This window comes from Elephantulus edwardii, unplaced genomic scaffold, assembly GCF_000299155.1.
Source record: "Elephantulus edwardii isolate Elephantulus edwardi_28Jun2011 unplaced genomic scaffold, EleEdw1.0 scaffold00427, whole genome shotgun sequence".
Taxonomy (NCBI): domain Eukaryota; kingdom Metazoa; phylum Chordata; class Mammalia; order Macroscelidea; family Macroscelididae; genus Elephantulus; species Elephantulus edwardii.
The window spans coordinates 414,411-431,927 of NW_006400177.1; the positions used below are offsets into that span (position 1 = coordinate 414,411).

The window sequence follows — 17,517 nt, forward strand, 5'->3', positions numbered from 1 at the left end:
GTTTTCACAGCTGATATTGAGCTTCTCCAGCGGTTCTTTCCACATATGTAATCAATCTGATTCCTATGCATGCCATCAGGTGAAATCCAGGTATAGAACCTGCGTTTATGCCTCTTAAAAAATGTATTTGCTATTAATAAGTCATTGATTGTGCAAAATTCGATCACTGACAATATTGTACTTCAAGACAGATCTAGCAATGACTTTTTTAACTATGAAAGCAACTCCATTTTTCCTAGGGCTGCACAATTTGATGGGTGGAAGGACGGGTGAGTAACGAAAATGGGAAAGGTCTGACGTGAAAAACAGAGTATACAAACTCTGTAAGTAAAACTGTATAAAATACAAATTTTATTTTAAAAAACAAAAACTTACACATAGATCAAGAAGCAGTTGTTTAGGTAGAATGAGGTAACAACAATGTATGATCTCAAATTCAGGAACTGTGTGTCTCAGTGTTTTGCCATTTCCCCCCCATATGTGTGCTGAACAAGTAATTCTAGAAGCTCAATTATATGAAGAACGTGGATGAGGAACAAGAGGTATAAGGCAGATAATACAACCTCGCTTGCAGACAGTTAAGAGGATCTGAAGCATCTGCTGCATAAGATCAAAGACTATAGCTTCAATATGGATTATATCTCAGCATAATGAAAACAAAAATCATGCTAGATGGAGAAAAGAATGAAGTTGTCAACTGTTTCCTGTTTCTTGGATGCACAATCAACACCCACACTAACAGCAGTCAAGAAATCAAGAGGCGCGTGACATAGACAATCTCTGTTGTCAAGGACCTCTACAAAGGTTATCGATTTAAAAACTAGGTTGCACCTGGTCTAAACCATGGTCTTATCAACTGGTTTGTATGAATCTGAAAACTTGACATTGAATAAGGAAGACAGAGAAGAACCGATGCCTTTGAATTGTGCTGTTGGAGAAGAGTGCAGAACATTCCACAAACTGCCAAAAGGAAGACGAATCTATCTCGGAGGAGACGTGACCAAGTTGCTTCTTAGAGGCAAGGGTGGTGAAACTTCTCACATACTCTGGACATGCTGTCAGGAGGGGTTGGTTCCTGGAATTACGTTGGGAAAGGTCAGAGAAAGAAAGGAAGATGCTCAAAAAGATGGAACAACACAGTAAGTGTAACGGCAGGCTCAAGTGTGTCAGAGATGATGAGGACGGCACAGGACAGAACAAAGTTCAGATATGCTGTCACAGAGTTGTGAGCAGTTGTAGATAACTTGACAGCACCTAACAAAAGCAACAACTCTTCTATTTAAAAGTCCAATTCCCTGGCCCCCAGCACCCCAGAGCCTCCCTTACCTATTATGTCACAGTACACTTTTAAAAAGAATTTTTTATGCAGATTTCCCCCCATGTTTCCCTTCACTGATATTCTATTTCAGACAATCGTCCCCTCACACTGTGTTTTATAATATTAATTACTGTTGGATTATGCCCACCTTTACTCTGTCTTTTCAGGTCCCCACCAGATCTTTCCCATTTCCTTTACACCCTCCCTCCACCCACCAAATTGTGTGATTCAATACACTTTTGATCTTCTAACAACATATAATTCATTAATTATGTTTGTTTTTATTTCCCTCCCTTAGAGTAACACTTTCATAGGGACAGGGATCCTTTGCATTTTATGCACTGACATATCCCAAGAGTCTAGAACAGTGCATTTCGTCGTAAGTGATCAATACATAAGTGACAGACAAATGGAGAGACAGCAAAGCTAAACAGAACGCTAGGACCTCTCCCCGCATTCCATCACCCCGTGACAAGGTCCAGCACCCCCACCACGGTGTTTATGTTGCCATTCTCACTGGGGGTGACTTCTAGTCTCCAACATTCTAATATCATTGTGTTTCATGGAGAATAAGTTGATGAGGCCCATTTTTACATAAAAATCAAGCTAACCAAAAATATGAAACTATAGAAAAGTGCATAAATCTATGTTAAGTAGAAAGACTTCCTCATGGTCATAAGAGAGACATTTTAAATCCTGGTTACAGTCGCAACAAAAGGGCTCTTTTTAAATAATGTCGTAACCTGGTGCTTGGCAGTTAAAGACATCTGGAGCAAAAAAGCACTTTCCGGTCTCCTCAGCAATCAAGGCATAGTCCACCTGGCTGAGACCACTTATGTCTGACAGAAACAGGTTCCAGAGACCCTCTTCTTTAGCCATTTCCTGTCAAGGCAAGGAACAGGTCATACTTAGCATGATCTAAACAAAGTAGCTTATTTTCAGAAGACACTAGCATTTACAATGCTTTTTAAAATATAAACTATCTGATTCCTTAAAATTTAAAGCCAACTGATTAATTCACTCTCAGTCCAGTTTAACTGTATGGTTTTCCTCAGCTTTGGGCCTGTGTGGACACTGGTTACTTGGGCACTCCTCTTGACCACAGCCTCTCCTCAGTCTCCCGTGGTAGGGAATGACCACTCCACACGACACAACACGCACTGCTCTGTGTTGTTCTGGGCTTCCCCTTGACCTCAGTCTCCCACGGTTGGGGATGACCACCCCACACACCCTGCTCTGTGTTGTTCTGGGCCTCCCCTCGACCTCAATCTCCCACGGTTGGGGATCACCACCCCACACCACTCCACACACCCTACTCTGTGTCCTACTGGGCCTTCTGTTGGTAGCTGTTAACATGTGAAAACATGAAGTGTGGTTAATGACCTCGTAAGGCAAGCGTTCTGCCTTTTAGCCTCAACTTGGGAACAGCTGAGGGTAAGTGGTGTTGACTACAATTTTTCCTTTCGACAGCTGTAAGAGGTCTTACTCATCATTTCCATATAGAGAACGTGGATTTTCTTATTACAGATTCTATCTGTAAACTTACTGTAACAGAAGTGAGGCGTGTGTCTGGCTGACGCAGGACAGACTGGGGCTGCCCCACCCACATCCCCGGCGGCCGCAGCCGTCGTGGGAATGCCAGACAGGCATTCTCTCCCACGGAGCCTAAGGGACGGTGTGTTTAGCAGCAGAGTGCTTAATCCCCGTGCCACCAGGGGCTCCTGACTGACAGAATCGTCCTCCACACACACAACAAAACAGCAGAGTCAAATCTTAAAACATTCACACACAAATGTTCCCCCGGAAAGGCTTCCTATTATCTTACCCTGAGCTTATCAATCACTGCAGGCTTTTCCCACCTATCCATGGAGTGGTCATTTTGAGCATAGAACTCAATTACCTCCTGTAAGTAATAAAAGAAAAAGATAATCAGGTACAATTATACAGAGTAAATAATATCATAAACCACCAAAAAACAAAAGGAAGATTTTTAGGCGACGCAGCATCTTCAGACACAATCATGTCACTAATTTTTTTTTTTTAAAAAGACACAGACTCATATCTAATTCTGAAGGTTTGCTATTCACAAATTCTGCTGCTTCCATAGTCAGTAATGAGCTCTGGTGGCCTAGTCCTAAGGAGTTGTGCTGCCAACACAATGAAACGGGGTTTGAATCCACCAGCTCCTCCTTGTGAGAAAGATGGGCAGTCTCCTCCCGCTCAATCCACTACCTCTGTAAACCTGCTGGAGTAAGACACATAAACAATATAGAAAAACCTGCTGGAGTAAGACAGAGATGCATATATAATTCTACAGGTCTGTTATGAATAAATTATGCTGCCTCTGAATTAGACAATAGACTTCCAAAATCTTGTTGATTGCCATCGAGTCGAGTACAACTCATAGTGACCCTATGAACCCTCAGTTCAACTAAGCATGCTAGGAAAAATTTTATATAAAACAAATACATGTAGTAAAGAATAGCTGCAATGGAAGAAAATAAGGGAATTCATGGAAGGGCAGGAATTAAAAAAAGCTGAGTTTTACTGGGAGTGAGCAGTGAAGTGAGCTGTCTGAAGGGTGCAGGCTGATTCATAGTAGTTGAGGCCCCAGCTGACTTTTAATGGGCCTTATAGGGAAGCTCCAGTGGCCTCATGATAAGGAACTGTGCTGTCAACCCAAGGCACATGGTTTTAATCCACCAGTTGCTCCCTGGGAGAAGGACGAGTAATCTCCTGTGTGATTTATAACCTCTCAAAACCCACTGGAGGGTCATCTATGAGTCAGTTCTGACTCCATGGTATACTACAACAACAACAACCACCACCACAACATAGGGAGGGATCTGAGGATAAAACCAAATGTTATAAAAAGAGCCAGAGGGTGGACCAGAGATGCCACCCCTCACCCCCCCATCATAAAACAAGGGCAAAACTTAAAAAAAATAATAAAGGAAGGGGAAAACCTGCCATTTGGAGGTAGACTGGGGGTGGGGTATTCAGTGTTATATGTAGTTCTTGATTCTGGACGGGTTAGAAAATAAACTTTTCCTATTGTCAAGTTGATCTGCATGTTGCTAATTACTTAGGAGCTTAGATATCTGTATTCTTGCTTGTTTATCAGTGTTCTAATTAGTGCAATGCTTGTCTGTCAGTTTGCTGTACTCAGGGGTTGCTGTGATGCTGAAAGCTGTGTTTCAAATGCCAGAGAGGTCTTCCATGTTGGACAGGTTTTAGTGGAGCTTCAAGATTAAGACAAAGTAGAAAGAAGGATTAGCCATCAATAACAAAAATAACAGGCCTCTGAAAACCCTCTGAACAATAAAGGGACACAGATTATTCCATATTAGAGGGAGAGCTCAGATGGGCAGTCAATGAAAATGAGGAGAAGCAGCTACAAACATCCTTTAATAGTTGGAACATGGAGTGTATAAAATAGGAATGTTGAAAAACTGGAAGATGCGAAAAATTAAATGGAACACATGAATTTTGACATTCTAGGAATTAGTGAGATGAGATGGACTGGCTTTGGCCACTTTGAATCAGACAATCACATAGTATATTATACCAAGAATGAAAAACTGAGTAAGAATGGAGTTGCATTCATAGTTAAAAAGACAATTTAATGATAACCCAATTATAACATGGTCAAATAACATGGGAAGACTTTTCACAGAGGAAGCCATTCAGATGACATTCACAGACACATGAAGAAATGCTCAAAATCACTGGCTGTAAGAGAAATGCAAATCAAAACCACAAGGAGATACCATCTCACCCCAGCAGCAGTGGCAAAGTAATAAATGTTGGACAGGATGTAGAGAGGTGGGACCTTTCACACCCTGTTGATGGGATTGTAAAATGGTATATCTACTCTGGAAAGGAGTTTGGCATTTCTTCAAGAAGTTGAACACTCTGTAATGACGCAGCTATTTCACTGCTAGGAACATACCCCAAGGAAATTAAAACCGAGACACAAGTGGAGATTTGTACACCAGTGTTTATAGCATTATTCATCATCAAAAGAACATGTAAACAGCCCAAATGTCCAACCACAACTGAATGAATCAAGAAACTGTGGTACATTCACACACTAGAATCCTATGCAGCACTCAGGAGCAATATTTTAAAAAAATTGATTCAGTGACTGGGGTAATCAGGATGGGAGTGTCAGAGACAGTGCAATTGGCACAGGACAGAGCAGAGTTTAGGGCTGTTGTACATAGGGTCTCTATGAGTCGCAAGCGACTCGACGGCACATAACAACAACTATATAACTGGGGAGATACTGAAGAATATTATGCTGAGTAATCTAAATCTCCTAAGGACAAATACTGCAAAAAAAAAATTATTGTAAAAATAGAAGGCTAACTAGTAAACCATGTACGGGGACCCAAGAAGTAAAGTGGTGGGAGCAGAGGGGTGAAGATGCGTAGGGGTGAAATCACAAGGTTGCACAATTTTGTGGGTGAAGGGAGGGGGTAAAAGAAATTAGAAAGATCTGGTGGGGAACCGAAAAGATAATGATGGGCACAGTGCAAAGGTGATTAATTTTATAAAACATAATGCATAGGAATGACTGTATGAAACACAATGTGAGTGAAGAATCTTGTGAAACACAATGTATATGAACTTTGCAAGCAAACCAACATAAAATAAAAATTTGGTAAAAAAATTTTTTTTAAAAAAGGAGATAATTTCAAGTTCTCTCTTGAAGTACAAAGTTGTGAGTGACAGGATAGTACCCATATGCACACAAGAAAGACATATTAATACAACTATTATTCAAATATATGCTCCTACAGCTAAAGCCAACAGGAGAAAACTGAAGATTTTTATACCGTTTTGCAGTCTGAAATTGACCAAGCATGCAATCAAGATGTATTCATGATAGTTGGTGACTGGAATGCAGAACTAGGGAACAATAACAAAGGAAGAGGAGTTCCGAGTACAGATGTGGTGACAGAAACGAGGCTGGAAACAGAGTGATCCAAGTTTGACATTTATTCATCGCAAATATCTTTTCTAAAAAAACACAAATGCTGACTTTACCGAGAGACCTCACCAGATGGATTGCACAGGCATCACACTGACCACATCTGGGGAAGAAGTTCAGATCAGCGATCAAAACAAGACCAGGTGCTGACTGTAGAATAGACTGACAATTATTCATGTGCAAGTTCAAATTGAAGCTGAAGCAAATTAAAACAAGTTCACAAGAATCAAAATATAATCTTGAGTCTATTCCATCAGAATTTAAAAGTAATCTTAAAACTAAGTTTGAAGCATTGAACATCAATAAATGAAGACCAGATGAGTTCTGGGATGAGATCAAGGATATCACCCATGAAGAAAAGGTCACTAAAAAAGACAGAGGAGAAAGAAAAAACCAGAATGGATGTCCTAAGAGAACTGAAAATTGCATGAGAGCATCAAAAAGCCAAAACAAAGGGAAGAGGTACTGAAAAAGAGCTGAATAGAAGATTTCAAAAGGCAGCTCAGGAAAACACAGCAAACTACTATAACGAAATGTGCAGGTACCTAGAATTAGAGAATTAAAAGGGAGAACTTGATTGGCATTTCTCAAGCTAAAAGGACTGAAAGACAAATTCAAGCCTCGTTTTGCAATACTTAGGGATGCTATGGGCAAAATCTTGAATAATCTAGGAGGCATTAAAAGAAGATAGAGGGAATACACAGAGTCATTGTACCAAAAAGAATTGGCTGACACTGAGATATTTCAAGAAGTACACACGAGCAAGAGCCAGTGATGATAATGAATGAAGAAATTCAAGCTGCACTGAAGACACTGGCAAAAAAATAAGGCCCCAGGAATAGACGGTATATCATCTGAAATACTTTAAATGACAGATGTAGCCTTGGATGTGATCACCAGTCAATGCCAAGAAATTTGAAGGACAGCTACCTAGCCGACTGACTGGAGGAGATCCATATTTGTTCCCATTCCCAAAAAAAGTGATTAAACAGAATGTGGAATTGTTGAACAATATAATTAACATCATATGCAAGCAAAATACTGTTGAGGATCATTCAAAACTGGCTAGAATACAGAACACAAAGAACAGCCAGACGTTCAGACAGGATTTTGAAGAGGCTTGAACCGGGGTGGCAGCAGGAATATCACTGCTGTTGTCAGATGGATCCTGGATGAAAGCAGAGGATGCCAGGATTTCACTTGTGAAACTATGCAAAGGCATTTATCTGTGTGGATCATAACAGATTTTGGCCAACATTGAGAAGAATTAGAATTCCAGAACACCTAATTGTGCTCATTTGAAACCTATACCTAGGCCAAGAGTCTGGTATGGGAAAATTGCAAGGGAACACTGCATGGTTTAAGATGAGGAAAAGGGCATCAGGTTGTATCCTTTCTCCATACCTATTTAAATCTATATGCTGAGTAAATTGATTTGAAAATCTGGACTCTATGAAGAAAAATGTGGAATCAGGATTGGAGGAAGACTCATCAATAAATGTAGATGAAACAACTTTGCTTGCTAAAAGTTAAGAGGACTTAAAGCACTTGCCGCAGAAGGTTAGACACTGCAACTTTCTATATGGTTTGCATCTCTACGTCAAGAAAACAAAAGTTCTTGCTATTGGATCAACAGGAAACATCATGATTGATGGAGAAATTATTAAGACTGTCAATTACCTTATCTTATTCGGCTCCACAATCAATGTACTTGGTACCAGCAGTTAGGAGAGATCAGTAGATGTATTGCACTGGAAAAGTCTGTGGTCAAGGTCCTCTACAAATTATTGAGTAGTAATGATGTCAGTTTGAAGACTAAGGTCCACCTGATTCAGGCTATGTTCTCTTCAGTCACTTGCTATGCATCTAAGAGCTGGACAATGAATGAGGATGACAGAAGAATAGATGGCTCTGAACTGCGGTGCTGGAGAAGAGTGCTGAAGATCCCATGGACTGCCAAAAGAACAGATATGTGCTGGAGAAGGTGCAGACAGAGTGCTCCTTGGAGGCAAAGATGGTGAAGCTTCACCTCACATACTTTGGGCATGTTGCTAAGAGAGGTTATTCCTTGGAGAGAGACATCATGCTTGGGATGATGGGGGGGCAGCAAAAGAGAGGAGACCCTCAAACAGGTGGGTCGACACAGTGACTGCAGCAATGGGCTTGAGCGTGTCAGAGGTTGTGAGGACGGCACGGGACAGGACGGGGTTCAGATCGGTTGATGATAGAGTTGCTAAGAGTTGTGCTCAACTTGATAGCACCAAACAACATGAAACTGCTGGTAGTCAAGTTTGGGACCTGAATTCAGAGACTCATGGGCCCCAACACCAAATCTGGAGAAAGGGTTTAAACAAAAGCCTTAGATAATCTCCAAAGTTCCTTTCCAGAGGATCACGGTTCCCAATGAGAAATTATGCAAAATCCAAGGAAACAAGTTTCATCAGCAAGAATTAGCAAACCCAGTAATTCAACAATCAGAATCAGATCTGCAAAATCCGCAGATGCTGATCAAACAGAATAGCAAATGTTCATATTTGAAAGATTTCAAGAATAAAGAAAGGAACGAGAGGCCAAATTATGAGACAGGACCACCAAAGCCAGGCAGCGGGACTTGAGAAAGAGCCACATGGAACTCGAGAAAACAAAGCGTAGTAATCAAAGACCAAAGCATCCCCTAGAGGCATCTCGAGACAGAGGGACAGTGTAACGGAGCTAGGAAATGTAACCTGGCCTCAGTATCCTGCTCTTTCAAAATCTACCAACACCAAGCTAACAGCAGCAACCCCAAATATTACGGGGTGGGGGGGGGAAGTCAGGAACAGGGCATGAGAAGGATGCAAAATGCCCAGAACTTCTGCATAGAACCCGCTCTCCTGTGTGCGCTGGTCATGAAAATAGCATGCTGAGAAACAACGTAGCTCCCGAAAAGTCACAGTAACTATGTCTGGGTTTCCTACATTCTAGAATTTCCTTTCTGCAGAGATGCTAAGATGAATAAACAAACTTACAACACAGTGGAAAAAGGATACATCTACACCACTCGTTTTCAAAGTCAGCAGGAATAATATCACCAAGGCCAAAACTTGGCAAACCCCAAGGGCCTGATACTGAATCAGCAGGGCAGCCAAGCTCTGCCCCTGAGAAGCTTTCCTGACGACCCTCTACATCCCCAAAGCGGAGATCGGTTGCTGGCTGGCTGGCTGAGAGGCAGACAAGCTCCATCTGAAAAAACACACATGAATAAAACGGGCTGTAGAAATCAGTTGGCATGAAGCATGGAAATTCAAGAAAAGGCCAACATGCGTGAGGAAGGACATGGTGCACACAGGGAGGGGTTCTCACATACGTCAAGCGGGGACCTAGAAGACTGAGGGAAGAAGGAGTCTTTCCCCCACAACTGGTAAAGGTGTCAACTCAGAAAAGCAATTAAGGCAGAGCCCAAGCTTCAGGAAGCAGAAAACAAAGACACAACACAACTCTTAGAAGGATGAAGTGAGTTCAAACCAATAGATAATGAAGTAACTATGAGACTGAAAGGTGATTTTCCACAGCAACAAACGAAGTCAGAAATCAATGGGAAATTAACTTCAGATGTGGAGAGAAGACAGCTGCTAACCCAGAATTGTACATCCAGGAAAACTATCTGTCAAGTGTCCAGGCGCCGCTGGCCCCCCACCCTACCACTTCTCCTCCAGCCAAGGAGAGAGGGAGGGAGAGAGAGACAGAGAAAGGGAGGTGAATGCCCACCCTCTCGCTACACCCCAGAAGGAACAGCTGGGTTGCAAGATGGGGGAAAAAACAGCAATAAATGGGTACACTTAAGAACTAGTTTATCAAATTACAACAATAATCTCTAATTCCTGTAATTTAAAGAATCCCAATATGACTTGTACATTTAGAACAGCAATCTTAAACACTGTGCTGTTACACCTCCTCCGCGTCTGTTCCTTCGTGTCCACTTTAGATCAGTAGAACTTCAGGGCTAAAGATCACAGATGTAGTCAAACACCTTATGCCACTTTTCCAAATGACTCTGCACACAAGATAAAGGACACCTGGAGCTGTGCCCAGCAATCACCCGAGGGGGAAAGTGCCCTCAGTGAAGGAGGCGCCAACGTGGCCGCTGGGCCCGGAAACTGGGGCTATCCAAGCGGGTGGCTCTCAAGTCCCACCCTCCATGCTGCCATGGGAAAGCTATTGCACTTGATAAGAAATACATTGTGCAAGACATTTACGATGAGCTAATCTCATATTACATTTTTATGAGGCTACAGTGCTGAGAAATTAAATTATGCCAGCATTTATGTCATTTTTTAAAAGTACTCATCACTTACTATTCCCTGTATAAAAACCCAATGAGCTGAGGTGGTGTAGTGTTAACTGAAAGGTCAGTGGTTCAAAGTCATCACTGCTCTGTGGGAGAGATGGGCAGCCCTGGGGCCCCCGTAGATGGTCACTCCATGAGTGAAACCAGTTCAGTGGCCATGCGTTTGAGGGTTAGGTGGGTCTGCAAGCTTCATCTGTGGTGTGCCAGGACTCAGAATAAAAATTCTCATCTCAAAAAAGTTTCACTTTTAAAATATGGAAAACATTTTGTTGATGAGAAAAAAATGCAGAAACTATTTCTGATAGCTGGTCAGTCTTTCCGAAATATTTCCTGTAAGATGCAGGTTTTTCAGCCATGTATCCTCTTGAGATGCATCTTTGGATATACTAGGTCATAATGTTAGCTGAGTCTACAAGTAATTTTGACCTATAATATGTTTTTCATTTTAAACTCAAGCCTGCTGGAAAGAAAGAAGCCAACAGTTTTTCCCCGGTCTATTAGAGTCAGTAGGAAAATATGATTAATACTACCTTTAGGTTGAAAGTGTTTTCTTAATAATAACATCATACTGCTGGGTTATATTAACATACTATTTTTAGGATTTCTTACCCATTTTATAAAGGAAGAATGGGCTTTTAATATTGTAAACGAATAGACTCGTATGTCCTCAACCTTCATATCACTTTCAGACATCAGTGAAGTTTAAAAGACCATTAGGATATTTAAAGGAAGCTTATTCACAATTATAAAGTCTATTGAAAAGGTTCTATGATGAAAGAGTTACGAAGAGAGAAAAAGACACTACGGTCAACATGCAGATCAGGACCCAACACAACCTCACTTCCCAGACTCCGCTGGTCTGGTTTTTGTTCGGACATTGAGGGAGGTACTGCAGCCTCCCTGATTCACAGGGACTATACAGTAGGAGGAAGCCTGCCTGTACTGCCCCTCGCTCACCACCACCTCTGTGCTTACTCCATTGTTGGGGGGTTTTGTATTTTTATTTTTTTAATTAATTTTAATGAACATTTAGAGACTTTGGATTTCCATTCATTCATTATTGCACTTTTCTCCCTGCCCACGCCTCCCCTCCCAGTTTGCTCTTTGAAAAGTAAAAGAAAAACTCTTTCACATGTAATCCCTCCCCCAAAGTCCCCTCCACTGTGCAGCCTTCATTCTGCACTCCAGTCATGACAATAATACCTAATCCTATATTCCTTTTACACAATTCTCTTCCTCTGTTTCAATGCAGTATATTTACTCCCTCTTTCTCAGTCTTCCCTCAACCCCGATGTCAGTCCCATTTTACAACAATGGCACTGTGCAGTATTGTCCTTTTGTGACTGAGATAGTTCACTCAGTATAATGTCCTCCAGGGTCACCCACTTTGAATAATATTGCATGAGTTCCTTGTTTTTCAATGCAGCATAGTATTTTATTGTGTGAATATACCACAGCTTCTCTATCCATTTGTTTGTTGATGGGCACTTGGGTTGTTTCCAACTCTTTGCTATTGCGAACAAAGCTTCAATAAATATGGGTGTGCATATATCTGCTTGGGTGGCAGTTATGGTTTCTTTGAGGTATATTTCCAGTAGTGGAATTGCTGGGTCAAATGGTATTTCTATTTGCAACTTTTTGAGAAAGCGCCATACTGCCTTCCATAGTGGTTGCACCATTTTACACTCCCACCAACAATGAATAAGGGTTCCAGTTTACCACAACCTCACCAGCATTTGTTGTTTGCTGTTCTGTTAAATTTTGCAATTATTACTGAGGTGAGATGATATCTCATAGTTGTTTTGATTTGCCTCTCTCTTAGAGCTAAGGATTTTGAAGTCGCTGTGTCAAACATGATGTGTTTCTCTAGGGACCGCCCCCTCTCCCCCCAGACATTGAAGTTGTCTGCATGAAGTTTCACACCGTCTGTGTCCCTGTGGAGCACTCCGGCTGCATTTCTCCAGGACAGACCCATTTATTCTATTTATTCTGTCCCTAGTATACCCAAGACTCTTCACCAAGGCAAAGGCATACGTTCTTCTGTTTTCCTTATTCAATATCCAACTTTCATAGGTATATGAAGCAGTTGGAAATGCATGGTGTTGATCAGGTGCACCTTAGTCTTTAAACTGACACACTTGAGCACTTTAAAGTGGTTCCTGCCAGCAGATTTGCCCAACTTTTTGATCCCTTGACCTCTGTTTCAACAGTGTTGAATATCAAAGTAAAGTGAGATCCTTTACAATGTCAACCTTTTCTCCATTTACCATGAAACAGTGTACAGTTGGGAGGATTTAGGCTTTCCTCATGTTGAGGTAGACTCCACATGGAAGGCTGGCTTTGAGGCTTATCAGCAGTTGCTTAAATGTTCGCTATCAACAGGTGGGCAGTGTAGCCAGCCAGCCACTCTGCGGAAGAGCAAGCTTGCCTCCATAAAGATTCTACAGCACCACACAGGCCGTGTGTGGGGAGAGGGCCTCACGGTGACTCTACGAGCCAGCTGAAGTGCCCCACAGCTCTGAGGTGGGCAGCCTTCATGGTAGCAGCTGGCCTCATCTCTCCCCGCGGAAGGCCAGTGGATTTGAACTCCTGGCTTTCCAGTTAACATGTCAGCATGTGACTGTACCTCACAAGGACTCTTCCCACAGAGACTGCAGGCTGGGCAGCCCTGTGGCTCTACTCTTCCAAGAGCAGAAACTGACTCGGACAACAGAGTTGGTGGTGGGTGGGAACCAGACAGGCTAAGGGGCAAAGCCCCTCCACAGGCGAAACAGAAAGCCCACACGGAGAAGACGAGGGCCCTGGAAGCCCGGCTCCTTGCAAGGGACCATCTCTTAGGGTACAACTTTGGCCTCTGTCTGCTGGGGAACCTGCTGCTGCCCAGGCGTCCACGGCCAAGCTCAGCAGCCTCTCTGCAGAGAATTCTTCAGTCAAGCGTCCTGATCCTTCATCCTGGTCTCTCTCCTGCACTTGAGATCTCAGGGTCCTCTGCGGCAAGGGCCTCCCAGCCTGCTGTACATGTCTCACCTCTGTGTCTGTTCCACTGCCCAGAACAGTCCGTCCTGCGCCCTTCCCTACTCCCAGCTTAACTGCAGAGTCCTCCCATCCTGCCCTGTTGTGTCATCACCACGTTACGTGTTTGTTTTCAAATGCTGTTATTTCAGTGTAATTTTATTTGAGGGACAGCAGGTGAATGTTGAATTCAGTTTACATTTCAACCAAAAGCAATTAACCTTTTTTACATGCTTAAAAGGGCAACATTTTAAAACTCAAAATTGATAGGAAAAAAAAAATAGAATAGCAAGTCTCAAAGTGATCCATTAATTACTGGATTCAAACAAAAGGTGACTGTGATAGAAATAATTTCCTCAACTTTAAACAGCCAGTTCTAACTGAAGGTGGTCCCAGGGATCACCGCTCACACAAACAGCAGACAGGACTATCAAGTGGACAGGAACACGTGTGAGGAATCACCGTTCACACAGACAATGGACAGGACTCTATGGTGGACAGTAACACACTGAGGGGATGTGGTTCTCAGAATGATCAACCACAGGAGACGGAAAGTGCAGCTTTGCCTCAGATCCCATATCACTGTCCTGCCATGCCCCACTCCCCCCAGGCCCTCTGGCTCCCACACCAGTGTCCTGCCACCCCCACATGCTCACAGAGCATCTCCCAGACACGCTGACAGGTTAGCAGCCCACCTCCCACTGGATGTCGCCAGGGCTCATCAGCCCATTATCCATCACCTACGGCCATCAAATCATGTTGTCACCCCAGAAGAGTCTCTGCTGAGCCCCCAAAGCTGTTCAATCATGAGGAGCCTGCAGTGCTCCCCAGATCTGTAGGGAGACTTGGCTGTCAGAGGCCCAGCCTCTGTGTTAGGGGCACAGACCATGCCCAACTTACAGAAATTCACCTCACAGCTGCCAAGGCAGATCCCAATCACAGCTGGGCTGCCAGTGAGTTTTTAGGGGTCTGTAAACTTCACAGGAGGAGACTGCCCATCTTCTTGTTAACAGAATGAATTTTTGTACAGTGTGACCCTCAAGCCCAATGACACCCTGAAATGGTATCTTATCTGTTAACATCCTGTGATGCCAAGCAGCGTTTTCAAGATGTGTGGCTTAGTTTTCATTCTGCAAACCAGGAGGACTAGGAATCCTGGGGTGAGGATACAGAGGGGAGGTCTAGAGGAGACTGAGGCCCAGGGGTCCTGGAGTGAGAGTACATAGGGGCGTAGGGGAGAAGGGTGTAGGGGAGACTAAGGCCCAGGGGTCCTGGGGTGAGGGTACAGAAGGGTGTAGGGGAGACTGAGGCCCAGGGGTCCTGAGGTGAGGGTGCACCTCTGTAGAGGTGGGCAGGGGACTGATGAAGATCAGGAGAGCAGTGCACCTTCCCCAGACGCAGAGGTGGCAGCGTCCAGCATCCCACGGGCTGAGCTGGGGACACGACTCACCTGCTCTGCAGGGAGGACGTGCCGCACCATGAAGTCCTTCACGCGCGTCAGAACTTCCTGCCCCGTCCTCGTCTGCACAAACAGCTGCCCACATGTGTCCAGTGGTGCAGGTGAGGTGCTGAGAGCTCTTCACAAAGAAGAAAAAGAAGAGACACAGAGGTCAACACTCACAGTTCCATGTACGTGAATCAAAGTCTCTCCCCTCCCCCGCTCTCACCCTGACCGCTCTCGGGATGAGCTGCTGCACTTGGGTCATTTGTTTTCATGTTCTCTTTTTCTAAGGTGAGTGAAAAATCACTTGATTTTGTACAAAACGTTGATGCTTAAAGTACGGTTGAGGAGAACATGAGCCCGAGTGCTGCCAGGGTGTGTTCTGAACCCTTCTGCACACCACCTGCCAGCATCTCTTCAGAGGAAGCAGAGAAACGGAGCACACATTGACTGCTCGTTCCTTGGTGGACTCACAGAACAACAGCTGATGTCCCTATAAACACAGTCTCTGCTGGTCACTGTGAGACACACACGGCAGGGGTCAGGGGAAGCAGGAGACCAAGAGAGAAGCAGAGAGAACACAGGTTTACTGAGGGGCAATGACCAGCCTCCAGACAAGACACATATCCAGTGTTGACTGAAAGCAAACTTTCTCTACAAACATTCGCCTAAGCTACAAGAAAAACATTACATTCAAAAAAAGGAAATACTGAGAACAAGAGGACAAGTGGCCAGCTTTCTCCTGGCCTGGGCATCAGGGGTGCTGGGCACCACGCCACATGGACAGAGTTAGTCCTGTGGGATCCTTGCAAAGTAGCCTCTGGAATGTGTGAGGGACACTTCATGAAAGGCCATGAGAAGACAGCAGGCTTCTAAATGAAGAGGCCATTTCAAAGGAAACATCATTGCACACAAGCTATGTGCAAATTTAGGTAACAAATAGATTGAGGAAATGTTTGAAACTTTTGTCTACATCCTTAAAGTTTATACCTTCAAGTTGACAAAAACCCAAAAATCTCAAGCCTTTTCCTTGTCAATACAAGCCTTTTGAAAACATTCTAATTACCTTAGGCTTAGCATGTAAGAGACTTACTAAACAAATCACTTACAGTGCCTGGCAGCAAAAACGTGGCGCCAGCCTCCCACTCACGTTCACGGTCTAGTGAAGGGTCTAGGTCGAGGAGCCAGGCACTCTGCTTTCTTACCTTTTTGAGAGTTGTAATCCCCTTTCTGCCAGAGGCTGCACAATGTCGGCAAACATAAAGCTATTCTCAGAGGAGTTATTCCCCAGAAGGTATCTGCTATAGACGCCCTGCAAGTAATGAATACACAGCAAGTGAGGTTTACTGAAAACTACCGTTCACCTATCCAGTGAGCTCACCGCCAGTCTCTAGGCCAGCGTGTATCTTAAAGTATTGTAAAGGTGACAGTTTCCACATCGTTAAGTCATCTGAGCCTTGAATTGTCATAGAGAAAGTCCATTTTTCAAGTCCTTGGTGGAAGTTACTCTCTGGAGAGAGACGTAACCAGCGGCCTTGCTCACCTCCAGGACTGAGGACAAAGGGACATCCTCTGTGACCATGGAAAAGAGGGAAATGGTGTGACCAGGCTAGAAGCAGGCTGAAGTAGCACTGCGTCAGAGTGAAGGCTTGGTTTCAGTAAAGATATAAGCAGTTTCTTCAGTAACAGAACAAGTCCTGTGACTCTGGGCATCAAATGATTTAACTGTCTTTAAAGACCACTTGAGGATGTGCAAAGGGGAGTTCCAGATCTTTCTGGAAGGATCCCACTGCCTCCCCAGTCCTGGTAATAAATTTCTAAATTAAAAAGCAATTTTTCCTGGCCTCCAACTCGCAAGTATGGAAATGATCCTTTTGTCTGGTAAAAAGCTCACCCCTCCTGTTCCACCCGCATGACCCCCACTGTGTGATCAAGTCCACTGCTTCAGTTACCATGTCAACCCTCCCATGAGGGCCTTCCTCTCCTTTCCCACAGCACAATGCTCTCCTCCAAGGCTTGGCTCCTCCTGGTAGCAAGCTTGAAGCTGTGCCACAGTTTCACCACCCTGCTCTTACGGACCACTCTTGCCACACTAAGACAGATTTGTTTGCTGTTTTGGTGGCCAGTTTGGATGATCAATATTTCAGGCACCACAACTCAAAGGTATCGATTCTTCTTTGGTCTTTCTCATTCATTGCTCAACTTTGACACACTCGAGAAACTCCTAAAATGCCATGGCTTCAGCCAGCTGCACCTTGGACTGTAGAAAGATGTCCTTGCTCCTTGGCACTTTGGAGAGGTTCTTGACAGTAGATTTGTCCAACGTTGTTGTTGTTGTTGTTGTTATGTGCCATCATGTCGTCTGCGACTCAAAGCTTCACTATGTACAACAGCCCTAAACCCTGCTCTATCCTGTGCCAATC

The 17,517-nt window shown here is 43.7% G+C and overlaps 1 protein-coding gene across 1 annotated transcript in view; it reads right to left on the reverse strand.

The window, feature by feature from the left end:
* ACAD11 (acyl-CoA dehydrogenase family, member 11) overlaps positions 1–17,517 on the reverse strand; it is a 97,523-nt gene that overhangs the window by 50,168 nt on the left and 29,838 nt on the right. The window contains exons 8-11 of the mRNA XM_006902550.1: positions 16,300–16,406; positions 15,104–15,230; positions 3,144–3,221; positions 2,062–2,200 (exon numbers count right to left, since the gene is read on the reverse strand). Coding sequence (XP_006902612.1) covers positions 2,062–2,200; positions 3,144–3,221; positions 15,104–15,230; positions 16,300–16,406 — 451 coding nt within the window. The remainder of the gene's footprint in view (positions 1–2,061; positions 2,201–3,143; positions 3,222–15,103; positions 15,231–16,299; positions 16,407–17,517) is intronic.